The sequence below is a fragment of the Larimichthys crocea genome, chromosome XIII, assembly GCF_000972845.2.
Source record: "Larimichthys crocea isolate SSNF chromosome XIII, L_crocea_2.0, whole genome shotgun sequence".
Classification (NCBI taxonomy): domain Eukaryota; kingdom Metazoa; phylum Chordata; class Actinopteri; family Sciaenidae; genus Larimichthys; species Larimichthys crocea.
The window spans coordinates 7,061,249-7,088,407 of NC_040023.1; the positions used below are offsets into that span (position 1 = coordinate 7,061,249).

A 27,159-nucleotide genomic window follows, 5' to 3' on the forward strand; every position below is an offset into this window, starting at 1 on the left:
CATGATATTGGAATTGATGTGGAGGCCGTTCAAGAGTTTAATGCAACAGGGAAATGCATAAACTTCAGTTTTTATTATCTCATCTGGCTTTTTGATTGGTTATTGTAGCTGCTTGGTTTGGTCTTTCTGTTGCATATTGTTGCCAGTGTCTTTATGACTAACTTTTTTTATGATGAAGCTGCTTGCTCGCTTACTCGGTGAGTAGACTGTGTATGAGGATGCATGGGAACCGAGACTTCTTTACCTTCCTCTAGAATCTTGTGCATAGCATGAAATGTAATCCTATCAGCACCGTTGGACATAGACACCATCAGATGCATTACACACCCATCCACTATCCTGATGCCCAAACTTTGCACATCTCTGCATAAAGGACTTGTTATTTATACTACGCAGAATCCTTTGAAGACTTGCTATGATCCTGGTCTGGTATAAAAAGTTCACTTCATATGGAAGTGGTCATCTTTGAACACCATTGAAAGGCAGCACTTGAACCAGACAGTGGTTGCAGTTGTTATTTATTCATTTAACTAAAGTCGTGAAAAGCATGCTCCATCAGCCCGGCTGGGAAGTGTGTGTCCAGCTCAGGCCACAGCTGGCCCATCAGGCAGGGGGATGGGATGGACCAGGCTGTCCAGCAGCCCTCTGTTTAAATGAATATCAATCATGGCTCAGAGCCACCGCCCCTCCATCACCCCGGGCCTGCGATTGGTTCATAGGAGACCAACCTGGAATGGCCGGTGAAAGCTGCTTCATCAGTGTCCATTCACTGACAACAATGAGGCTGAATACCTAATGAGCTCTGTCCAGGCTGAGGTGTCATCCTTGCACTATTCTCAGAGTAGCTTTGGACATGACCAGCAGCCGTCCGTGGGCCAAACACTGGACCAGGGAATCTAAAGAATAGCGATGCTTCAATAAAAAAAAAAACACCGATTATTTAGCTTTATCACCAAAGAAGATAACATAGTAGGAAGATACAGAATACGAAGACCTTCCATTTGGATTACTTTTTTATTTTTTCTACTTGATTTTTGAGTGATCTGAGTGACAGAAGATTTGACGTCAAGAAGGTTGGAGTGAAGAAAACCAAAATGAAGCCAAGGATCTTCCTCATCTGCCTGGCAGCTTTCTACTGTTTGAGTAAGTATAGTTTAGCTTATATATATATTCAGTAACATAATTTAGTTCAGCTATCAGAGATGGTGGGATGAGAACTAAGGGAACTTTACCAGGTCTAGAAAGCAGAGGATGCTGCTTCAGTCTACACTGTTCTGCTTTGACTTTGACATTCAGGAAACTAGAAGTCAAGTTAATCATCAGGTTTCTACACTGAAATCCATAATCAACATTATAATAGCATCCTTGTTGAATCTGTCAGTAAGTTTAGCAAGATTTGTGTTTACACCAGTATTAGTATATATCACCACTGCTTCTTCTTAAGCTACTTCAATCGTTGTGAATTTGAGCTTCTTCTCTCAACTCTTCTGTTTTTATTTACTAATCAAGGTGTTGCCAGTAAGACTTATGTTAAGAACGAACGGCAACTGGACGTTCTTGTCAATATCTACATGAATGTCAATTGATTTCCAATGATCCCCTGCACAGTAATGCAAAATATGCAAACTCAAAGTGACTGTCAATATCTTGATAGAACTGCTATTTCCAGCATCAAGGTTCGTTACCTTGAACACAAATGTACAATGTTGTGGTGTATGAATGCAAACATGCAAACATTATGCAGAGTCAGTGGCCATTGTGTCTCTTTCTTCTTATCATAACATTGGAAGAAGAATGATATTAAATGGGTTTTTATATGGGAGGTGGAGGGCAGCAGATCTCCTTTAAATAACTCAAAAAACATAATAACAAACATTAACCTTAAATAAACACCAAAGACTCAAATTGAAGGCCATTAACATTGTTTGACTAAGCAAGGAAGTTCATTGTTGAACTTGGAAATTGTAGTTTTACAAAGAAATACATAGCTCCAAGTCAATAAACGAACTTTTACTGGAGATTTTAACCATGATCATTGAACAATCCTTTGAGGATGACTGAAGTTCAGCTGAAAGCTCCAGAAAAAGCTTGTAAGTGGACCTTGAGTCAAGATTTAATTTAAGTTTTGATGTAATAGTAGTCAGTGTATTTTCTTTTTGGGATATATATTTTGGGGTGATACCCAAAAAAAAAACACACATTCAATACCCAGAATTAATTTCCCTAATTTATTCATATATTCATGTTTCTAAACATTAAATCTGAGCATTTAAAAGAAAACCTCAAAGTCAAACTTTCTATATTTTCCAGATATTTTTTCAGGCTCGATCACAACATTTCACAAATGTTTAAAATAACCCCACAAAGTTGTAGATATAAGAGCAAATAAAAAATGTATTCAAGGAGAAACCTCTTTGCATGAGAAGGGTGCAGACGGTGTAGGAGGATCGGCCTTTACCTCGGACCACAGAGTGAGAGGTTAGAATCAGTGACCTCTGACCTCTAGGAGGGGGTAGGGTTCTGGGTCGTCCTGGTCAACCGAGCAGTCTGTGGAAGGGGGTGGACCACAGACACAAAAGCCCCCCCCTCAAGTCCTCAGCCTTCAGTGACCTGACCCTCACACCCTCATCTCCATAACACTACCCCCAGTCTGCGCTCAGATTGAGACCTTATTAAAGATATGTGTGTAAAAGGTAATCCCCCCATGCAGCTGCCCATGGCCGTGTCCTCGACAACCCTCCCCTGTTAGGCCTTCTCTCTTAGTCTCACATGCACAGTGTCCACAATGGACTAAGCCAGCAGAAACACCCCCTGGTTTAATCCACAGCAGGGACACAAGGGGCCTGTGAAGGCTGGAGTTTTCCTGCAGAGTGGTAGAAAAAAGGCTAACATCTCAATCTGTGGGGAGTTTAGACTAATGCTAACAGGATTTGAACCATGTAAAAGTACAATTATGAGGCTGATGGGACTTTAGGTAGAGGGCCCTCATCCAGCACTGACCTGATTACAGTATATGATGTGTTAACAAAGCTTTTATGAGAGTCTGTTTAGCTTCTTTCATTATTGGTTTATATGTTAGTTTGTAAAATCCTTAATGCTTTATATTCCCACAGGTAAAACCACTGAGTGTTTGACAGTAGAAACATGACTGAGCAGCTTCTGCTTGAGCTTCTTTATCCCATTACTCTAACTTATACATTTTATGACTTTCCAAGATAAAATATGACGAAAATATTCAATAATCTGGTATAATAGCATAGCAGTGGCATAGGAGTCTCTACCCCCATTAGACTGCACTCTCATTTATCCAGTAGTTCTCTGTTGCACAGTCTTATTAGCTTGTGTTTTGTTGACTGTTTTATTTTTCCCTAATAAGAGTTGCTGCACCCACTCTGTGAGCTGACACCTCACTGATTAAAACTGTGGGACAAACAAAGAGGCCTCCTCTCAATCACATTAGGGATTATTGCTTATTGATCCACCTTGCTGGTGGGGACCTCTGTTTTTTTTGGTCAGGCTTTTTAAAAATCTGCACTGACCATTAGAAATCCACCTCCAGATGCAGATGGGATGCCCTTGAGCCCCCAGGGCCCATGGGGCCAATGTCAGTTTATGCATGGATAAGCATGTTATCAATACATCAGGAGGATACTGAGATTTGTAAAAAGACCAAGTCTGATCTTGCATTAACTTTGAACATAATGTCATTTTACTGATATAAAAACTCTCAGTCACTCATCATATGTCACATTCAGGATATTTACAAATGAAGTTATGTGAGCATGTAGGATAGGATAGGATAGGATAGGATAGGATAGGATAGGTTAGGATAGGATAGGATAGGATAGGATAGGATAGGATAGGATAGGGGTCAAACAACATGGTTCAAACTGTGAAGCACAGGAAGCTGACAGATTAAAAATCTTCCTGATTTCAATCAAAACTTTACAAATTCTGCCTAATCTTGGCTTTGTTTGTTAAAAGAAAAATAGTTTGGTAAGTTTCTAAAACTAAGGAACTGAAAATACCAAGGTATTGTATCAAAAAAATTCCAGTCCCTAATGTTGAGTCACACCAGTTTTGACCATATTGAGCTTGCTGAGTAATGGAATAGCTTTTTTTCCCCCCTCTCAGACATTTAACTTGGCATGTGACACCTAGCAAATGACCATCAGTTGACTTAAACAAAAGACCAGGACAGACCCCCCTAGAGCAACTACAATAGCATGTTTGTGTAACACAGCAGAGACAAGTCGCTGTCTCCGAGCAAGGAGAGTTTTACTCCCATTAGGAGGACAAAAGAGGAAGCCCCCAGGCAATGGGTTTCATGGCTGTCCATCCATTTCCCATCTTCTAGCCCGGACCTCCAACTGCAAGTCATTGTCTAAACTGCTCACCCTTCTGAAACAGATGGAACAGAGGGGGAAAAAGGGGTCAGGAGCAAGGGAATATTGGAACAGATAATATTGCACATTGTATGTGCTCTGATTTGTTAATTATTAAATAATTTATCAAACATTTTGCAAATTTGTAAAATATGAGGCCTTATCCTATTAGAGCTTCAGCATTATTCTCAATCACATCTACAACCTTTGCAAAGCATTAATCAGAAATATTCTCAGTTTCTTGTCATTCCCAGCTGAAATCCATGCAGCTCTCCAAGGTTTGAGACTTCTATAGAGACAGGGTAGAGAGGATAATGGGGAAATAAAGTGATGAAAAGATTTGTATATGGTGTTCAAGACCCCCTCTTTTTTTTCACAGTCCCTATTTTTATTGGGGGTGGATGGAAATCTGTGAAGTTCAGGGGCAGCAGTCCTCCTAAACAATAGCAGTGGAGGGCTGGGATAGTAGCTAAAGCTGGACACAAGCTGCCCCCCTCTACCACCCCCACCCTCATCTACACATCCATCCTCCTTACCTCTGACTCTCTCATGACCCCTGAGGGGCTCAGGGTTATAAGCACATGGTGCTAGTGTGGGGGTTGCTGGACAACCCCCTCCCTTCAAAAAATCTCATTATAGTCCTATCCCTATATTGAAAACGGTCCAATCTCTAATGCTATGCACTTAATCACACCTCATGCAGGTTCAGCTTGTTGGAACCTCTACATTTAACTCCCCCAGTCTGGAGCTGCTTTAAAGGATGTTAGTCTTGACGCCATCCTTCGTCCATCTCACTGGATTTGAGGCTTCAATCTTGAAATAAGACAAGGGATTGATCCCATGTCAATGCCGGTGTGTCAAGGCACAAACATGAGAGGATCGCTCAAACTGCTATTCAGTTACAGCTTATTTGGTACATCCGTATCGATACAACACCCTTCAATAAACCCTACTTTAATGAAGATAATCCTAGCCACTGTTATCAGATTAACTTGGTCTTTTCTGAAGCTGTACTCACGGTGTTGCATTGTACTGAAAGATGACCAAAGAGTTGAGCTATACAAAAACCTGCATGGTAAGCCTCAGCTCTATGAAAATGATTGCAAGACTGTTGCATTAGGTTGTTGATGTGGTAACTCAGAACCAAAGCTTCCCCAGAACCTTACCAAACCCTAGAATAGCATGCAATGCTACAACCAAATGGCTCACCAATGACCAAATGAAACACTTGTCCTTTAACTTCAAATTTAAACTCTTGAGATGATATCATACATATAGCATACTGTTCAACCAATCTTTAGAAGTCATCCGGTGTCATGTGTGTTCTCAATCTCGTGCCAGATATTGTTAAATTGATTATCGAATAGAAACCAGGCAGGAAGTTCAGTGTTAATTGCATCAGTGATTTATGAACCAATACCATCAAAGAGTCCTGCTATGACATAACCTTGTTTATGCACACCTGACTTACCATAACTGCTGCTCTGCATCCCTCTCCTGGCTCAGAGATCATCTCTGGCCTTTTTAGGCCTCACTGGTTGCCACACCATGTGTTCGATAACCGTGGCCGCAGAATGCAATGCAAGTCCCCCCCCTTGGGAGTCCTGAATTTCATTACCAGGCCTGAGGGATGGGAGGCTCAGGGGGGTTCCAGGGTTCTATCAAGCCTGTCCAGAAGCAGCTGACCAGTAGACCCTGTTGGGTGGGAGATCTATCATTAGATGGAGGGCAGATGCTCATTTCTTGATGTGACACAGTGAAGGCAATGACAAAGATCATTAGGAGGGGGAAGAGCTTTGCTGTATGTTCAGGCTGTGGGAAACATCTCTGGCTGTATTTTACAAGTAAAAATCTATAATTTGGTTATAAAACCTCAAAGCCATTTCATCAAGTACCTTGTCAACACGGAGACAATGAACCAGCTCATAAAGTGTAATGTCAAAATAGCCATCTTTGTTGGATATGCAATTCCATGATACCTCAGTCTATACCATTTAATGACTTAGCTCTAGTGGTATAGAGGGAATTCCCATCCATGCAGATAGTTTTGTTTTTATTTGTGCAGGCTTTGAGGTATCTGAGATTGCAACCCAATACAACAGAGGTGATTACATCTTTATCTGTGGTGCTCACAGCATTGAAAAATGGCATCTGTTTCCAGAATCATAGTCCTGGTGGAAAGACTGAATGTTATACATGAAATGTTTTGTCAATACTGTGGGTACCAAAACGAAAATCCCATTGCATTGGCTTCGAAGCACGAGTCTCAATCTTGTAGACCTTATCACCAGTGGTATATGCATTGTAGTGTATAGTGTTTTGTTTTTAATGAAAGATGAAAATGAATGGGAATATAAAAGTGTGGTGAAATGATGTTCAACATCAGCATTAGCTGACCTTTAGATTGGAAATGAACTTGAACAGACGTACACAAAAAAACATCCAGAGTCAAGTTCAGCTGCAAGCTGCTGTGTTATTGCACAGCTCACAGCTGCCTTTAAGGAAAGGGTATATGGTTGAACAGATGCAAGACTCCATAGTGACATTGATAATGCATTATGCAGGTTCAAGTGCAACTCCGATTGTTAGTGCTTCACAGCTGGGATGGTAGGCGGCTATTGCAAGGGTTCAAGGTTCTTCTTTGCATATGAGGACATTAACACCAAAATAGATTGGGGAGACTGGGAGTGTCACTAAGGTCATGGAGGAAAGGGGACAAGTGTGAGGAGGCGAACTCTGGTGGCAGGGGAAAGTCACCTCGGAGATGGCTCTGAAAGGATGGGAAGAGACGGGAGGGGTGGAGGGGATGCATAAGAAGGGGCAGATGGTGCCCTTTGGTGATGACGGGACTTTTTACAGAGGTTACTGTGGGTTGGGTGCAAATAAGCATAGTCACAACACCATTGTCACAATTGGTCCCTGCTTCAATGGAGGCGCTCCTAACTTGACCCCTGCAACCCTTGCCAGTGTTCTCCTCCCTTAGCTCGGGTATTGTTGTTGCCCTCTCTGGCTGGATAGCTCGCTGGCATTCAACCTCCATTGTGGCTCGTCTTCAGTAAAAGCCTTATAGGCAGCAAAACCAAATGCACCATCAATCAAATGAAATAGTTTTTGGTGCTGAGTGAAGTTTTTCAGGCACATTTAGTTAGGGTTCCCTGAAGCTTGGTGCCAAACAGAGAAGCCTCCCTCTGCGTTATTGTCTGGAACCATGTAATTTTTGTGGGTTTGAGATGGAAAATAAGTTTAATTTTCAATGATCGGCCATAATTCTTGTGTGTCTTTATACAAAGCACTCCTGCAGAGCAAGGTTGCTTTCTCACATACATCTTATTCTTCTCAAAGTGTGCTTGGACTGAACAAGAAGTCCATTTTCACCTTGGTTTATTGCACTTTTCTGCAGTTGGTGGTGGGTTGTTTGTTTTTGCAACAAACCAATGTAGTGTAGACCCAAAGATGGTATTGCCACAGATCTCATGTTTCAGTAGGAATACTGAATACCAGGCCATCCTCATATCCCTTTATATTACAACCTGTAAAGGAACAACTTAAACTTCAGTTCATTTGAAGAGTGTGCAGATACTCTTGATATTAAGAAGTCACACAGCCTTTTCTCTCTCTGATAACCTGTGTTTCTCTTTCTCCTGCCTACAGGTGCCTGTCTGGCCTCAGAGCTGTCTTTCCTGCTGGAGCCCAGTGATGTGATTGCGGTCAGGGATCGCCCGCTCATGCTGGACTGCCAGGTGCAGGGAGATGAACCGATCATGATCACGTGGCGTAAAAACGGGGTGCCTTTACCCACCAGCCCGCGGGTTCGGGTGCTGGCGAATGGCACGTTGTTCATCCAGAGCTTCCAGAAACGCAGAGAGGGAAGCGACGCAGATATGGGCGAATACGATTGTGCGGCCCAGAATCGCTATGGCATGCTGGTCAGCCGCAAAGCCAAAGTGCTTTTGGCATGTAAGTGTTTTCATCGCAACACAGTCTCATCCCTGATGAGAAGAACAAGTTGCTCAGAGTGAAAAATGAGTAAAGAAATTCATTACTTGATTAATTATTGTCCTACAAGTATTCAAATTAAAATATACTGGCCATGAACTTGCACAGGGAGCAGAGGATGTCCCACAGATAGTCACCACATGTTGCCTTTTCTCTGTCAAAACATCCCATAGTCTCTGTTATAAATGATGCTTCACACGGTGAACACCTCTGCATCATACTTGGCAACCATAGCCCCCCTCGGACTCTTTGATCCTTTGTTATCATGGAGGAACAAGCGCCCGGATTCACACCGCACACCAAAACATACCAGCTTCTCATTATGGAAAACCTATAAATTACACTCCTTGTACATTACTGTACATGGTTTGGACACACACACACACACACACACACATATGTGCACACACCTGCACTACTTGAGTGTATAACCCCCGCTCTCCTGCCTTTGCTAAATCCAATAAAGCCAAGGGTTTATAGGTAATCCAGGAGAATTATGGCTATCCCAAGGTGGTCTTCAATGTAATGAGTTGCCATGGTGATGCGCTCTCATTTGCAGACCCCTCCTCCTCTATGGTATCCACCCTTATTGATTATAGCCACCAGGTTATCAGGAATGAATGTGAATGTGAGTGGAAGTCCTGGAAGTGGTGCCCTGTTTTAGGCTTTTCTAAACCTTCAATGAAAATGAGTACAGAATGAAATGAGGAGTACAGAACAGAAGAGGATATATGATGATTTACAGTATTTAAAGCTACACAGAAATTGAAATGCATCGTCAACAAGCTAAAATAAATATGAAACCAAAAATCTGCACCACAATGAACAACGAGTAACATAAAGTGGTGGTTTAGTGAACTGACCTCTGTTTCTAAAGTTTTAAACAAATAATAAAAACAATAAAAAATATTTTGGGGAGAAAAATACAGCTTGGCAAGTTACACGATGGAAATGGTTTATGGCAATGGTGTGAGAACAAAAGCTGACGGAAAATCTCTTGCCATGTTTGGTGTCTTCAGCAAAGTTTGGAAATGTGTCAGGAAAGAAGAAGAAGGAGTGGAGAAATAGGATTCATTCACAGTGTGATTTAGTGGCTGCAAATTTCAAAACCTGGCATCGGATAATCCACCAAACCTGTTTGTTTTTCGAGTTTTTACCCAGAGAAATCATAACTATCCAGATAGTGATATATATAAATGAGTTATTCCACTGAAGGAGCAGATCTGTTGTCCATAGTATAAAACACTGGACCATAATAAAAACCGACAGCATCTTTTCGTTACAACAGTAAACTGGTAAACTTTAGAGTGTCCCATCAGTGTTTTGAATTGATATCCATGTCTAGTATTTTCCCCTTTAAGTCATAATTAATGTGTGTGTGTTTTTTTACTTCTCAGCTCTTCCTAAGTTCCACACCCACCCGGTGTCCATGGCTGTGGATGAGGGAAGCGTCGCTCGCTTCCAGTGTCAGATCACCGGAGTACCTGAGGCTAACATCACCTGGGAGAGAGACAGAGTACCCCTCAGCACCGGTGACAACAGGTACATATGTTATATCATATAACTGTACAAACTCATACTGTCCTGAATCAAGGGTCCAAGGACAGAGGGTGCTAAAGCCCCTTAGAGCAAATTATGATTTTAGGTAATGTAAAGCCCGGTGGTTATGTTTCCAACGACAAAATGTGTCACTTGGTCAGTTGGACTCCATTATAACTGACATGAATTTACATGAATCTACATGTTGTGAGCATTTAATGGGTAAAGGGTAAGATTATATGTCAATAAAACACTGGACAAGTCTGACTGCACATCTATAACTGCTCAGAAGAATAAGTGAACTTTCCATGAAAGCCTTATATGTACATGTATATACATAGAAAGACACATTTGTGATAGTTTTCAGTGCCTCACCTACACCCTGATCTCCCCCACCCCCCCGTCCAGATACACTCTCCTGCCGCAGGGCATCCTCCAGGTGACGGGCGTGAGGCAGGCGGATGCTGGAGTTTTCCGCTGTGTTGCCACCAACATCGCAAACACCCGCTACAGCCATGAGGCCGTGCTCAACATCACTGGTAGGTGGACACACATGCAGCATGTCATATATACATATATATACATATATATACACTCATTTATCATCTTTGCTGTTGTCTTGTCGATATTCACTTTGTTGACTATCTTCCAGGTGGAGCTCCCAGAATCTACAAGGAGCCGGTCATCTTGTCAGGACCCCAGAATCTGACCATCACTGTCCATCAGACGGCGATCTTGGAGTGCATCGCCACAGGAAACCCGAGGCCTATTGTTTCCTGGAGCAGGCTAGGTACTAATGGAAAATGTTAAAAGAGTGTATATGATAGCAGGAAACTTTTATTTCACAAACCATTTGTGTGTTTGCCTCCATCAGATGGACGCTCCATCGGGGTGGAGGGCATCCAGGTTCTGGGGACGGGGAACCTGATGATCTCAGATGTTTCTCTGCAGCACTCTGGTGTGTACGTCTGTGCTGCCAACCGGCCCGGCACCAGAATGAGACGTACGGCACTGGGACGACTCGTGGTGCAAGGTGAGTCCGTCCGGAGACTTCTGCTTAGTGTTTTTTGAACAAAGCGCGTGAGAGAATGGGTGTAAGGCGCTTTGAGTGGTCAAGCAGACCCTAAAAACACAAGTCTGTTTGGTAAGAGGATCATTTGATGTTCAGATCTCTCTGTGTCCAGTCCTGACAGGGTACTACGTAAGGTAGCATTTCAAAACTATTGAGGTTATGAGTCCAAATTTCACTGCAACACCTTCTTAGAAAAAAAAGCAGGCAAAACAAATGTGTCAAAGTTTTATCTTATTATTGTATGTCTCAAATTTTATACATGTAACTGTCTAGTTATATATTTTCTGTAAAGTTTATCTGCCTCTGATTGATGTTTCAGAGTCTTCTTTACAACAGCTGGGGAGATTATCCTCGTGGAGAAATAGTAAATCACTTTAATTGTAAATTGTAAATTAACAAGTTTACTGAGACTAACGAATTTTTCAGAATTACATTACATTAAATTACATGGTGTACATACACACAAGACACCACATTTCCAGATTCTGCTCTTGATACACATATGTGTTTAGCCTGGATTAGTCAAGTATGAAGATGCTTTATGTACAAGTTAAATAAATATTACTAATTTATAAGATTCACCTACTTTTTTTCAACTTATCAATGTCATTATGAGGACAGATCCTTGCTGTGTGGACAGTCACTAAGCTGTTAGAGGTTGTATGTATGTTTTTTTCCATCTTTGGCAAAGCTGGGCTAAATAAGGTCTTGGGTCTGTCTCCCTGGAAGAGAAACAAACACACATCCCAAATGTTGGACTGTTCCTTTAATATAAAAACATGCTGTAGTGGTGTAGTTCTATATAAACACATAGAAACTGTCATATGATTAAACTGCACACGCTGTTTGATACATTTGATACAGACACATCCGCTCCAGAAAACATGCGGCCATTGTTTAATTGTTCTCTGCAGACCTCCATGAAAGACCCTGAGTGTGTGTGTGTGTGTGTGTGTGTGTGTGTGTGTGTGTGTGTGTGTGTGTGTGTGTGTGTGTGTGTGTGTGTGCGTGCGTCATCATATTAACTGGCGGTGGGGGACAAGGCAAGGAAAGGGGTCAATAACAAAGCTCCACCCTTTCTTCTCACCTTTGCCCTCGGCGGCTCGGTGGGGGTGGTGGTGGCTGGGGGGCATCGGCCTGCTCTGTGGTGTGTGCGGTGACACTATTGGTGTGACCCCCTCCTCCTTCCCACCTCCCCACCTCCACCACACACACATACACACACCCCATCCAACAATTAAGCAGTTTTCATGTGTGTGTGTGTGTATGACCTGGACTCATCCATCACCCGGCACTTGTCCATACACTCACCCCGCTTATATTTCTCACTGTCATTAGCTGTGTTTTTAATTGGCTGTCTTGAGGCCATATCAATTAGCAGCTCACCTCCCAAGGTGTTAACACACAAGACAGAAACACGGCGAGTGTTAAAGCGTAATGTTTTTAATTACCAGGATTTCTCTGGTTTCAATGTACACGATGTATGTTCCTGTAAGTCACGGGAGTGAAACGTGATGTGAGCGAGGGAATGACTGCATTCGTGATACCTTATACTTCCATTTCACTGCATCTCAGAAGGAAATATTGTAGTTTTTACTCCACCACATTTGTCCGATGACTTAAAATTAGCTCCAATGCCAAAATGCCGCTTACATATAATCTATCAATACTAATAATCCTCTGGTGTAACATAACAAAGTCTGAATGGGCTCCGTCTGCAGAATGCTTTTTAATATTTGAAAGTATTTCTTTCTGATGTGTTCGTGTAGTTGCATAAATAGATCAGAGGGGCAAATGTGTGAACAGAATCTGAACAGAAATAAACGTTTTGTGTGGATAGGAGAAGTCACTTATTGAATCGTTTATTCCAGACTCATGAAAGATGGCAGCAGAAATGAAAGAGTTTATGTTTTAGTGAGTAAAAAAGCTTCCTCGTGTTCATGTCTCTTTTGCCCTTTAACTGAAAACGGCAGCAGTTTAGCTGTTCGGGGGAAAAAACAGGATCAATTTTGTTTTTAATTTATTTTGGCGTAAAACAAGCTGCAAGCCGTTCACAGAAAATACAAAGCACAAACATACTTTAAGCATTTGTAATGGTAATGTCATTTAAAAGTGTGTTTTTACATTGAGATCAATGATCTGAGTATTTCTCACAATGCCTCATGCATCAATAAAATGCTTCTCCATTCATTTAGTGTCATTGCACTTCCCTCAATTTGTCGGACTTGCATGGGAAAGATTAAAAATAGACAGTGGTTACAGTGTGTGCAACAGAGGAGGATGTTTCCAGACTTTTATTCCCCTGTGTGGAGTAAAAACGCCAAAAAACACTGAATCCTATTTTCCCATAAGTGAATAATCTTTTTATATATTGTCATGAAGAGTCTGATCTTCTTGTTAGACGTTCCCTGTTCGGTAAATGTCTGTAAGCTGGAAGGATGAGACAGATGAGCCACGACCGAACTCAACAACAACTCATTTTGGTGCCTTTAAAACAGAGTGTTATGTATTTTCAATCAATGATAGAGTGAAGTATATATTCTACCCTCTACATTTATAACTTCAAACAATGGATAGCATAATGTCAATAAATAAAAACAGCGCCGAGGCACATTTCATTAGAGTTCTTGTAATATCACTGACATAAATCTATGGTCATCCTTCATCCATCCATCCATCCCCTCTGTTTGAGACTCTTTGAGCGGATCAATCGATACTTTACCTCCTGTCACTCTCTCTCAGTGATTGGCAGTGCCTCTGGTGTAAAAGAGAGGGAGAATGGGGCTGATCTCTAATATATTCATTAATTTATTGATCAGTTTGCTGCTCATTTTGGGGTCGAGAGAGAACAAAGAGCTTCACTCTGGTAATATGACCACCTACAATGTTCACACAGTAAAATTATATTATTGTTATTGTCCCAAAACTGGAGAGAGAGTGAGCTTAATTATAATACGATGAGGTGACTAAATCCTAAATTTTGTGTTATATATTATATCTGATATGACATTGTATCTTAGATTATGTGATATTATGCAACATATGACGGGATTTATAGAGTAAAACATTGTGTGTTATGATATTATTGCTCATTGTTCATGCTGGGAAGTGTGTTTAACATTTATGGGCTTGAATAAGTGTGAAATGATGCTTTTGAATGTGCAAGAAAAAAATGGAAATATGTGTTTACTGTGTGAAATTCAGCACTTAAAGTTCCCACACTGTTGTTAGACATTGAAGTTGAACATGCATGGATGCAAACTGTGAAGATATCATTCATGCACAAACATTTTCATGCTGTGCAAAACCTTTTTTTTCACATTCTCAAACTTATATTTGAGTTTATGAAGAAAGATATACAGCCACAGGATTTGAAAACATCATTTCAGAAGATCAAAATCCTCTCAAGCTTTTATTTGAGCCCATAAACAGATCATTTTTTTTTGCAAATACAGAGCCCAGAGACTAAGGAAAATGTCTGCAGTGCCTCATTTCAGCTGTAAATCCTCAGACGAGCAGAGACGTGGTGGTGACTCATAGTGAAAGTCAACGATTTTATTATCCAGCTGAAGTCAAGTTCAGTGGGATTAGTGAGGGCTGTCTGCTGTTTGTGTTTGGAGCGTGAAGGTTAGCAGAGGTCTGAACTTTCACACAGTCTGTGTGTGTGTCTCTGTCCACGGTCATGGTCAGGATGAAGGGACAAAGAGGGACAACAGAAAGACACAAAACAAAAAAAAGTGCAGAGCTGCTAGACGGTCAATGCCGGGGTGCAAGGTGCAAAGAGAAGAGAGGAAGGGGGTGAGGAATGACCTGTAACCTCAGACCTTTGACCCCTAACCCCGACAGAAGGATTCAGGGCGTTTGTCTGTGAAAACGGTTGGCGTGAGGGAGGAGGCGGAGCAGTCAGGACGGACAGATACGGAGGTGGAAAGAGAAGGGAGGTGTGGTCTCGGGGTTAATTAGGGAGGGCTGGAAGATGGATAGCATCCCGGCGGAGGGGTGAGGGCAACCAGGGTGTCACCACGTAAAAAGAGGGAGAGAGAGAGAGAGAGAGACCCGCACACAAAGGATGGCCAGCCATTTCGGTCAAACTCTCCCTTCCTCCCCATTTTTGTCCTCATTTTTCAGCTGCTGATCTTTTATCATGCAGATCCCGCTGAGGGCTTCGGTTCACTTCTCACAGCTTAGACGAAAAAATCTTTCCCACACTGAGAGGATGACATATCACATGCTGAGCCTCATGACTTCATGCCCAGATGTGTGGACAAACACAAATATATCATATCATAGAATATCAAATCATATAACATGTGGATAGCATAACAATATGGATGTATAATAACATAATAAATGATAAGTGATCAGTTTAATTAAACATCAGAGACATCAGAATCAGAATTTTTCATATTCAGTGCTGGTAATGGAATATTTATCTGACAGCTGCACAGTTAGTAGATTAAAATAAAATAAGCTCCAACAATGCTGCTTGAACATTAACGCATTAAAAATGTTAATCAAATAATATTTTATATATAATAATAATATTAATATAACACTCTGAAAACACCCATTCTGCATGAGTACTTTTAATTGTGATAGTTTAAGTCACTTTGCAGTTAATACTTGTATATTTTAACTTTAAAATGCAGGATTCGTACATGTAATAGAGTATTTTTACACTGTGGTACCGATACTTTAACTAGCAGCACTGGTCATATTTCAAATGTACATTCATTCTTTAAAGTGTAGCATTAAAATCCAACCCTGGTTGAACCTAACTAGTAATGCACAATGTACAAATTCATCTTTAGTAGCGAGAGCTGACTCAGAGATACTCTGTCGGCTTTGCAGCTACCAGCAACCTAAATAAAGTTCTCTCTGATTCCCAAGAATTTATACCAGATTACAAGGTTGTTTCCAGGCAGCGTTCAAGGAAATTATTAAGAAATTAGACATTTGCAGTGTATGATATCTAGAACCTCTGGGAGGTAACGTTCCTCAGAGCACAATCAAATATTTTTATTTAAATGCTGCTCATACATTAGTGACATGTTGTAAGTCCTCATCAGGCTGCATTAGACACAACAAAGTGACCAACATATTCAGTATGATGAGGGAAATGACACAGCCTGGCTTGCACACATGTAAATCTAGTTACGTCGGCTGCTTTGTCCAAACAGTGGACAGATGTATGGACCCCCTCCACACACACACCCAAACAGGCTGCAAACAAAAGGGGACTAAACATATTAAGACGAGGTCTGAGGAGGCGCGGTGAAACTCAAGGTCAACGGAATCACTGATCAATACCGAGTATGGATCGGCTGATGAATGGTCAGCTGAGGATGCCTGACACTTTCTAACACGGTTCCAGGACAGCTGAACAGATGAAGGGGTGGACAGCTCCCCCATGAGAGATAATAGCTACAAACACACACACACCCACACACACATGCAGACAAATGGGCAGAAAAGCCTGATGTGACAATGGCAATGAAGAAAACATCGAACTGAACTTGATTTTTTACTGTATATGTTGGATAAGTTTGCTGAGAAAAACCCAGAGCAGCTCTTTCAGATCTAAAAGAGGCTCATCTGGTTATCCAGATAACTTTCTATCTCTTAGAAGAGCAGACACACACCTCGTGTGACATTAACACTTCTGCGAAATGATTTTCATACTTTCAGTGCAGCGCGTGAGCTAAAACGTGCAAAAACACGTTTGTTCTTAAAGCAGCACATCATTATTTCAAGTGATATGAAATAAATATGTAAATAGATTCAAAAAGTTTCCACTTTATATGGTATATATATATATTTTTTGACCATTTCAGCTGGAGAGTGGTGTTTCTATTATTTTGTTTACCCTGTTTATATCAGCGAGGGAAGGATAAACAGCAGAAACACCAGTCAATATGATGCAGTAACCAAAAAACTCATGAAAATAGGATTTACCGCAGGCCTGTTGGATCAGAATTGTGTGCCGATACATGTTTCTGTCAAGGAACATTTCCCACGTCTCTTTAATATATAGATTTGATATGATATGACTATGAAACCAACAATGTAATATATAAAAGATCAACTCTAACTGCTGTACACAGAGTATCTGCTGACATCACAGCTCCTGTGATAACACAACACCTCCAGGCTGCCGTCTTCACTTCCGTCTGTTGTTTCCTCCGCGTGTTACTTTGGCCTCAGATGAACCGAGAGCCGCCTCTAATTAATAAGTGGTCTGACCAGTAGAAGAACAGGCTGCCGTGATGAATGTGTCCTTATTGAAATGGCCATTTTGTTGACACATCCCCCCTCCTCAGCTCGTAGGTGGATAGGGTCACAGTGGGTGTTGAGGTCAATAGATCAATGAGATGCTGAGCGTGGGCTGAAGTGAGGAGGGGGCATAAGGGGCTTAAGGACTGCTGCCTATATCCCAGCATATATATATATATGCATGTCTATTGTGCCTCTAATATTGAGCTGGGTGTCAGGAGGAGCAGTCAACCCTGCATCTGTCCGGGGACAGCCGAGGACTGGCTGGGGGGTCAGCAGACTGCTGTGCTGTAAAGGGACTATCCTCCAGGGTTTTGAGAGACACCTTTGACATGTGAAGTTCAAGCACAGACACAGATTTATTCATAAATTAAACATTTCTCAAGAAGGTTCTCACATTCAGAGCCTCTGCATGTGTCAGTCCTTCAGTCTGAGTGTTTGTTCTGGGTATTTATTCTTTTGAAACACTGTTGTGTTCACAAACATCTTCTATCTGTTGGTGGATGTGGAGCACACTAGTGGTGATACTGTTGGAAGTCACCACTGGCAGCAGGAGTTTCCAGGTAGTTACTGCACAGTTTACTGTGCATATGTTATATTTGTATATTATTTCAATATTAAAACTAGTTAGCTGCTCTTTAAGGCTGATTTTTAAACCTTTATAAGCCCACAATATGGATTTTTTTTGTGCTTGGTCAAAGTAGTACAGTGTCTACAGTGTGTTCTCTTTTATACTTGTATGGTTCTGTCATATTACCTTTGTTCTCCCTTGCAAAACCTTCTCACAATCAACAAGTTAAGTGCTAAACTCTTAAACGCCTTGCAGTGACTTTGTAAAAACTGATTGTAATATCCTTGCAGCCAGTTTTACTTGACAAGAGTTGATGAACTTGGTGTCTCATCCTCATCTTCCTCTTGTCCTGTCTGTCTCAGCTCCCCCTGAGTTCCTGCAGTGGCCCCAGTCTGTGTCCAAACCAGCAGGGGGCAGCGCTGTGTTCACCTGTGTGGCCCAGGGCGTCCCCGAGCCTCACCTGATCTGGCTGAAGAACGGCAAGGTCCTGATGCCGGGACACAACGTCAAGCTGACCAATAACAACAGGTAGGTGACAGCAGTGATGTGAAGTTTCGACATGATTGAATATCTCTCTATAGCTGGAGCAGTTAACAGCTGCACCACATGGTGGCAGCACTGGACAGAGAGTGGAGGTCCTGATGATCAATGTGTGGATGATTAAACAAATCACATCCATCTTTTGGATATTTATAAATTACAGCAACAAGAATATGTATTTTAATTTTTGTATAGCTGCTCCACTTTCAAACATTTCCAACATTCATTGCAACTTTTGGTGCTGCTGCTGCTGAGTTCATTGATTATTAATATTGTTCTTATTAACTAGTTCATCTCAAGAGGACAGCAGCGGCATTATTATATGTAATAATACATAAATGTTGATAAAGAGCAGCAGCAGCAGTAGTGCTGACACCACAGTGTCATTAAAAGCAGAAGTTTAACACATGGCTTTATTAAAAAAGGCAGATGCTTCCTTCATTAGGTCGCTTTGGTGCATGATCCCAAACAAATCAGCACTTCTTAAATCTCCCAGTTGGGATGAAAGTTAATTAAAGTTAATTAAATTTACATGATAATCTGAGAGTTTAAGTAGTAGTTGTGTGGATGTGAACTAATGCAGCTGTGTGTTGTCCATGTAGCACCCTGGCTCTGACCCGTATCAGCTCAGAGGATGAGGCCATCTACCAGTGCATCGCCGAGAACAGTGCAGGCACCAACCAGGCCAGCGCCCGTCTGGCCGTGGCCCAGGCTAAAGACCTGCCCGCCGCCCCTGAGGGCCTCAGAGCCAGCGCGCTCTCCACCAACGCCCTGCAGATCACATGGAGGGAACCACCTGCCAACGTCACCGACAGCATCATCGGATATGTCCTGCACATCCGCAAGATTGGAGGTGAGTGTCAACAAACAAACACACACACATGCACATCAGGTCTGCTGTAGGTGATCTCTAAATCTAAATGTCCATGTGTGTGTTTGCAGAGCCTGACAGTCTGGAGCTGCAGGAAGCCATCAGTAAAGGCACCTTCCAGCATGATGTGTCCAACCTGGAAGCAGCAACCACCTACTCCCTCTACCTGAAGGCCTACTCTCCTCTGGGAGCAAGCCAGCAGTCCAGCACCGTGGTGGCTACAACACTAGGGGGCGGTAAGAACATGAAACGCAGATGAACCCATTGGGGAGTTCACCTCTGCTCTCTCTACTGATTCATTTATACTATTAATATTTTATATTACACTGAATCATGAGCCTAAAAGATGAGAGAGGAGAGAAAAGTATAAGACAGGCTCAAATATCCTAAATATTTATGTACACGTGCATGTTCAGGTTCATGCTTTTATGTGACATTGTGGTGCTGACGTCCAGGTCGAAGTCAAGAAGATGCTTCGCCATCTCACTGCATCTTAAGAAATCAGTTATGGATAACTATGTTGCTAAACTGGAGGTGGTTATTGATCGATTAAAAACACAGTGAACAAACCTTTGTGAGATCCATCTGATGCACATCTTGTAGCCTGAGGCTCAGTAAAAAAATAATATCAGTTTATGAGTCTTCATATATTTCTACCTCTATGAATGAGTTATGTTATGCAATAACATCATTTAATCGTAAAATTCGATTGCTTTGGTATGACATTAATTTGATTCATTGTATTGTTTCACTAGCTCCATTATTCTCCATGTTTTCGATGTTGAATCTACACCCTGTCAGCGGCTGCAACGACCACATTTTTCAGCCCAATGTGCTCCCTCCTAATCATCCCCTTGGAGGACAGTTAGTACTGTTTGTCTAATCCATCAGCTCTCAGTCTCTCATCGCTCTCTTCCTCTTTTTCCATCCAGTGCCAACACCTCCCACCTTCTTCACCAAGGTGGTGAACTCCAGCGCCGTGCAGGTCCTCTGGGAGCTCCCCAGTAAAGCCGGCAAGGCTGAGGGCTTCAGGCTTTCCTACCGCAGGGTCCCAAACGCTGCTTTCCAGGGGCCAATCCAACTGCCCTGTCACGTCAATGCCCACACCATCTCTAAGATGGGTGAGTTGTGCTTCTCTCAGACAGACAGGCTGCATACAAATGATGTGAAATCTGAAAACTTGACTTTTATTGAATTCAATTCCTTTCAGGCTGTGGGTCAAACCAAATCATAGGGACATCTTCCTCTGTGTAACTTGGTCACTTTAATGTCTGCTTCATCTGACACTGACAACAAACGTGATACATCACCTTTTCTTTTTTTTTTTACCTCATATCACTCTGCTAGACTAGCCATCACTTAGACACAGATACGAACAAGGTGCACCATAAAATATAGTAGCTGATCTAAATTATACGACAAAATACAAATTACATTATGCTGATTCACTTACTAAACCTGAGAAAAATAAGGTTATCTGTAAGAAAAGTCTAATAAATCTAATAAATAAAAGAGTTGCTGATCAAATAAATAAATAAATAAATAAAATCAGAGCCATCCACCAGCGATATCTTTCAATATTTGAATGAATACAAAAATTATAGAAAATATTTCTGAGTTACTTAAAAAATTCGGACCAAGTGGATTGTATACGTCAAACCTTGAGTATATAATGTAATTTATATTAATTTTATTGCATCTAACAGCTCATTCTTTTTTAATTTTATTTTTAATTTTGATTCTTTTGAGATGAAAACTTAAACGAATGTTTCTGTAGAAGAGTCGTCAAACATACTGCAAAATGTTTGTGCACGGTGCTAATTCAATCTGTTTGCATTTGCATCCTGATACTATGTAAAAAGAATATTTTTACTAAAAAAAAAATAGAAATTTAATAACAAAATAAGAATGAAAAGAAACAAAAAAGACAAATGTTTCTGCCTGCGTGATGTCACCCTGTCTTTGTCTGAACAGCAGCATTCATCAGGCCAACCGTATTCGTTTACATAGTGACACCGGGCTCAATCCCTGTAACCATAACAACAACACTTATTTTCGTCACTTGTGAAACACTCTGATTGAATTGGAATACAAGACATCAGCTGCACCGAGCCGCCTCCTGTGATCTGATTCTATTTCGAAGGAAAAAATAAATGTAACACCTCTCTCCGAAAGACCAAACGTCGTTACCATCACCACTTTCTTGTATTCCTAGAAAGAGCTTTTTCCAGTTTGTCAGACACAGGCTGTATAATTATCTATAATTATCATCAAGCAGTCATTTAGTATCCCAGAAAGCTACAAATGATAAATATAAATCCGGACAGTGTTCAATCAGTACACCTCTAATGGAGTTCAAGTGTAATCTAGAGAGTCTTTACACAGTGGGACAACATGTGTCTCTGTTTTCCTCATAAATAGTGCCAAATATTAGGATTTTATTTCTTAAAACTGAAGTAAACTCTATGAAAATCAAAATAAATTCAGGTCATAGCGGATCATCAGAAAATATATCTCCCTGTTAAGCTTCATTGTAAATAAAAGCTGAATACCAGAAGGTTATTGGCGGATTAATGAACCTACAAATGAACCTCAACGAGTCTGTCAATTTTTTCAGTCAACCTTGGCGCCTTAAAATATCTTTAACAGCTGCTGTCCACACTGTCATTATGTGGGAAATGCACTGAACACGCATTGATCTCCACATCAGTGATGAACCATTTATGATGCAGCAGTGTGTCGCATGTTAATCACCCCATCATCGAAGAGCCCTGGATGAAACTGCAGCAGTCTGCGCGTCACAGACCATTTCTGCAAGACCGGTCACTGATATTTGATTTAATATAGAAGGAGACTGTAAGAGGAAGACACATGAGTCTGAGGAAAAGTAATGCAGGAACCAGACCAAGATATTATGTGCTCTATCTATATATTGATTGTTGGTTTTGAAGGAGGAGAAAGGAGATCAGAGCTGCAGTCTCTGGCTGCCGCCCACACAGCACCATCTTCTCAAACTCTTCACTGACTCCGTATGTGGCTCTCTGTTTCAGAACCGGGTGGCGTGTACGAAGTCAAACTGGTGGCCTACAACGGAAACGGCGAGAGCGACTCCTCCAAGAGACTGGTCTCACTGGCAGAGGAAGGCGTGAGTGACCCGGCCACTGGTGAGTACGACCACAAACACACCTTCTAACCTTGATCAACATATTCTGGTCTGACATCGGAAATACATGAAACCTTAAAAACACAGATCAGAATCGATTTGATAGGACTGTGAACCTGATTTAGTTGACATACTCTTTGGTGCATGCAAGATATAAGACTGCAAACGTGAAATATCGCAAATTATTCAATAGAAAACAAAACTCCAAAAATGATTTGACAGTCTATTTTAAAAGAGAATGGAAAAGACAACAGTTCTAGACATACGGAGGTAAGATAATATGTGGGTAAGACCACCAACTTAAACTATTTTGTGGCTCCAACGTAGAAATTTAGGCACAGAGGTGACATTGCTGGAGGTGGAGTGGTAAAATAAAGATTTGTAGAGATGTGGGATAGAAGTTGTTTGCTCTTTTGTGACATTATAACTGGGCACATTCCCAGAGAAACTCATAACGCAGGATCAATATCTTTTAGAAATCTCACACGCTGAAATGGCTGCAGGCAAACCTCCACACAAGGACCGCCTAGACCTGTCAATGAAATTGATTTTGTGGTGTATCTAAACTTTAACTTCAGACTACGGATAAATGGAAAAGTGCTGAATGCCAGTTTGAGTCAAGCTCTGATTCTTATGTTCCTCATAAAGGCTGTGTTGGTTTTCTAGGAGAGAAGAGTCTGTGTCAGTGCAGGGATGGAGAGGCCTCTCTGGGCAGCATTGTCATTGGCATTCATATCGGCACCGCCTGCATCATCTTCTGTGTTCTCTTCCTCATGTTTGGATACCGTCGCAGGTGAGTACTAGTACAACATACAACCTTTTTACTTGTATATTACACACTGTCAGTAGCCAGAGAATAACACTCATATTAAAAAAAACAGGATCTGCACTCATAGCTGGAATATGTTCACAGTCTGTTTTGCAGTAAAGGGACTCAGGACAGCTGGTCTGTACCGAGGGACAACACAGGACATAACGGGATCCCTAAAGATGGAGCAAACCGCACCATAGTGGAGCCATTACCTCAGGTAATCATTGTGAATATGCTTGTCTCAACCAATTTATTTATTAATTACATTTTCAATTATTTGTCTTGTTGTAAGGACTTGAAACAAAGTGTTTTATTAAAGAAAACAAGTACACTAACTATAGATCGCTGCAGGTACACATATTTGCCTTTGGCTATTACCTTTACCATAGCAGTGGACCCCTTTTGTGCTGTTTTAGATGTGGATCGAGCTGTAGGTTTTTAATATATATATAAATATATATGGACTTTTTAAGCAGATAACAAACAAAGAAAAGCATCCCTAATGATGCACATCTGTTTTTAGTCTTGGTCCAAACAAATCCATCAAGAAATGCAGTCATCACATGATGTATGACGTTCACCTTGAAGAACAACAGCTGCCGATATCTGACATTACATTCATCCATCATTTCCAGCAAATACAGACCCACTGGAGTATTGGATGGTTATTCATCGATCTGTCATATAACACCTTTTTTTTTTATGTTCACAAAACTAAGAAATGATGGCCACAACTACAATAATATAATATGATATAATACTGACAAAGAGCAAACTGGAATTCTCTCTGAAGTAACCAGCAGTAACTCTATTGTTATCTTTCTACACTGCTTGTGCACGTCCTAAATACTTTCATACTTGAATGATGTCTGACTCCTTGCCTTTCTTCTCTCTTCTCTCCGTTCTGTCCTGTTGTTGTGAGCAGGCGGTCTGTCCATCGCAGTGCCAGGTCGTCATTGAGCAGCACATGGCAGGTTTGCCTGGCACGGGCGCTGGCTAACACTGGTCAATAATTCAACACCCACAACCCTTTCCTTTCCCATCCACAGTCTGCTACTGCCACTTAAGGAACCCCCAAGCCTCCCATCAATGAGCACCTTTCCGTGCTCTTTGATAGGGGTCAGCCATGGGTTTAGTCATCCCGAAACCTGCTGCTAATAACCTGAAAATAGCCTCCATAAATCTGTGACAGAATGCTTATATGAACCAAGAATGGTACCCCCACCCTCGCCTCTACCTCAAACCAAAGCTTATTGCCTTTATTGCCTGTGCACACGTGCACATGTGCATTTTCACAAAGCATTGCCACTGCAGATTTAGCTCCCGTTACCTTCTTTCTGTGCGTACGCTTCAAACACTCATGTCACTTTTCCAGCGGGAGTCTGTTCCATAACCAAAATTTTCTATTTCTTAGACTTCCTCTGGTAAGCTGACATGTGAAGATGTACACTTTGGTCTTTAAACCCAAATGAAGCCAAATATTCTCACCTACCTACGTCCAATTAGTCTGCCGTGACAGAACTCTTGAATTTGCCTTCAGTTCCTCTGCAATAAGAAAGGGAAGAAACATAGCGGCCTTTGCAAACGCCTTACAGAAGGAGAGAGTCTGATTAGAAATGATTGTCCGTGAAGCCATTTAGAAGAACCACGTTAACAGGCATTCTTTACTCAACTCTTCCTCAACCAAAAGCTGCACGCCTCCAAAGAAAGCTACCTCAGTCTGACAAGAATGTCTGAGCCATAGATAGGCCAACGTTAGCCTGATGATGCTGCTTGTGCTTGTGCTAGCCTACCTCAACCAAAAAAACTAAAAAAAAAACCCTTTTCCCTGAGTTACTACTTCCCCCAACCAGTGCCAACGCCAGCGTACCGTGCCAGCCGCCAACCAGGCCAGTCCAGAGAGTGCTCACCGGGATGACTACCATGGAGAGCATAACCGTGGCAGAGCCTGACGCCTTACCGTACCAGAGATCGACAAGAGCCTTAACAGCCGCCTGTTCGAGCCAGGTCAACTTTTGTTTTTCGTCAACATGTGGTGGAAATCTCCAACATTTCTGAAGATTTTTAAGAAGGCCATCTAGTGTTTCCTTCTTGATTGTCGTTGCTCCATTAAGTGGTTATCCACGGCTTTAAATAGTCACAAGTGTCCATCTCCAAAGACATATTTGTGCAGAGGATGTAGCTCATGGAAAATATGGACCTCAAAGAGTGCGTGGTGAACCCTTTACGCCATGCATTCGTTGCTTTTCTATGAAGTCTATGACAAGTTCAAACCAACAGGATGCTTGTTCGATCTGCACAAAGTTGATGGCATACTGAAGATAAGCCAAAAAAAAAAAAGAAAAAAGAAATGACTGAGGCCAAGCTGTCAAGTTAACTCTCCAGATGCCAAATTGGTCATCCTGGGACCTCAACGACACTGAGTTGGCGGCTAAAAAGAAGTTTTAAGGTGAGACTTGCCTGAACGCACGGACAAGGCTCGTGTTTCACCGTGTCAGCCTATCCAAAAAGTTATTCTATGAAAACCAAGCTGAATGATGCCCAAAGATGTAAACATTTTGATGGTTTTCTTTATTTTCCTTTCAAAGATTATTTTAAAAGAGACTACATTTACTTACAATTTTGGATTGCTCCTGTTTGAAAAGGGGTCACCTGCGTCTGAAGTGCTTTAACTGAACTTAAGCCAAAAACATTTTCTCATGATTTCAATACCATTTTGTTTTTAAAAGAAATAATATCTTTCATGACCTTTTAGTTTGGAAGTCATTGCAGGTGAACCCCCTTCAACATGGAGCTCCTATTTTGTTGATTCTAACATTTAAAACTTTTAAAGAGTGACCAAATGAAGATGTCAGATATTTTCAAAGACTTTTTAATGTCAATACTATAGGGAATACTCGCTTCCTTTTTTTAAAAGTAGTTGAATCGTTGCCAAATATTTAGTTATTGTAAAGAAATATGTAACCAAATACCTCTACATTCTTAACATTCATACTCTACCTTTACACTTCCTCATAACCAAAGCACAGAAACATGTTTGTGAATATGATAATATACGTTTGTGTGTGAATGATGGCAGTACGGGAACCTTGAGGGCAGAAGCTTTGAGAAGGAACCACAGGTTGTCATCTTGTCCAGCTGAAGATTGGCACCAGAAATCAAGAAATTTATATTTTTAGGTTTCATTTAATTGTTTCTATTCATGCAACCAATTTAAAAAGCCATAAAAAAAAGCACGACACAATGCAAAATAAGCCTTAGACTTTGGTCAAAAACCCACAATAGCTTACTAACTAATGTCTCCTTCTGATTTAGAAATAAAGGCATGTCATATGTTGGAACAATAACAATAAATTTAAGAAGGTTTCCCAACTGAAACCATGAAAAAATGCTTTAAACATTGTTTTTAACCATGACTTTGCCTCTTATTGCCTGTTATGAATGAGCAAACTCGTATATTATGGTCCCCAAAATGTGTGTTGTCTCGAGCTTTCATGCTCCTCAAGGTTTGCCTTTAACCCTTTGTGAGTGTTAAATGTTTATTCAAAGCAGAGCAGTATAAAAAGATGAGCGCTTTTCCCATCTCCTTTTCATACACATACCGAAAGCTGTTAAACCAACGCGATACCAAAAAGTGTATTTGATATGGAAGACCCCAAAAAAGGTCGACGTGTTTTTGTAGTGTGAAGTGTGTAGCGGTTAAAACTAGTTTTGAAAATGGAAAGCATTTGTTTGCTTCTGTTTGGAACGATTCATTTCTCTGCCTCTTTTCACTTGAGTCTTTTTGTTCTTCCTGCTGTGCACAGGAAAAAATTTGCCAAAACAAATGTTTGCTTCTTTTGTAAGTTTATGATTGTTATTATTATAATTATTATTGTCATTAGCTAATAACGTTAATTCTAATAATTTTGAAATGTTTGTTTTTTTTGTTTGTTTTT

The 27,159-nt window shown here is 41.1% G+C and overlaps 1 protein-coding gene across 1 annotated transcript; it reads left to right on the forward strand.

Moving 5' to 3' along the window:
- Positions 1-7,149: 7,149 nt before the first annotated feature.
- si:ch211-57n23.4 (immunoglobulin superfamily DCC subclass member 3) lies at positions 7,150-27,032 on the forward strand. The gene is made up of 14 exons (XM_019259692.2): positions 7,150-7,252; positions 8,037-8,342; positions 9,779-9,923; positions 10,329-10,459; positions 10,573-10,710; positions 10,795-10,953; positions 18,199-18,364; positions 18,979-19,229; positions 19,319-19,483; positions 20,180-20,368; positions 22,298-22,411; positions 23,077-23,203; positions 23,324-23,438; positions 24,147-27,032. Exons 1-14 carry the CDS (start codon positions 7,150-7,152, stop codon positions 24,219-24,221), a joined length of 2,184 nt encoding a protein of 727 aa, XP_019115237.2. The 3' UTR covers positions 24,222-27,032.
- Positions 27,033-27,159: the final 127 nt, after the last annotated feature.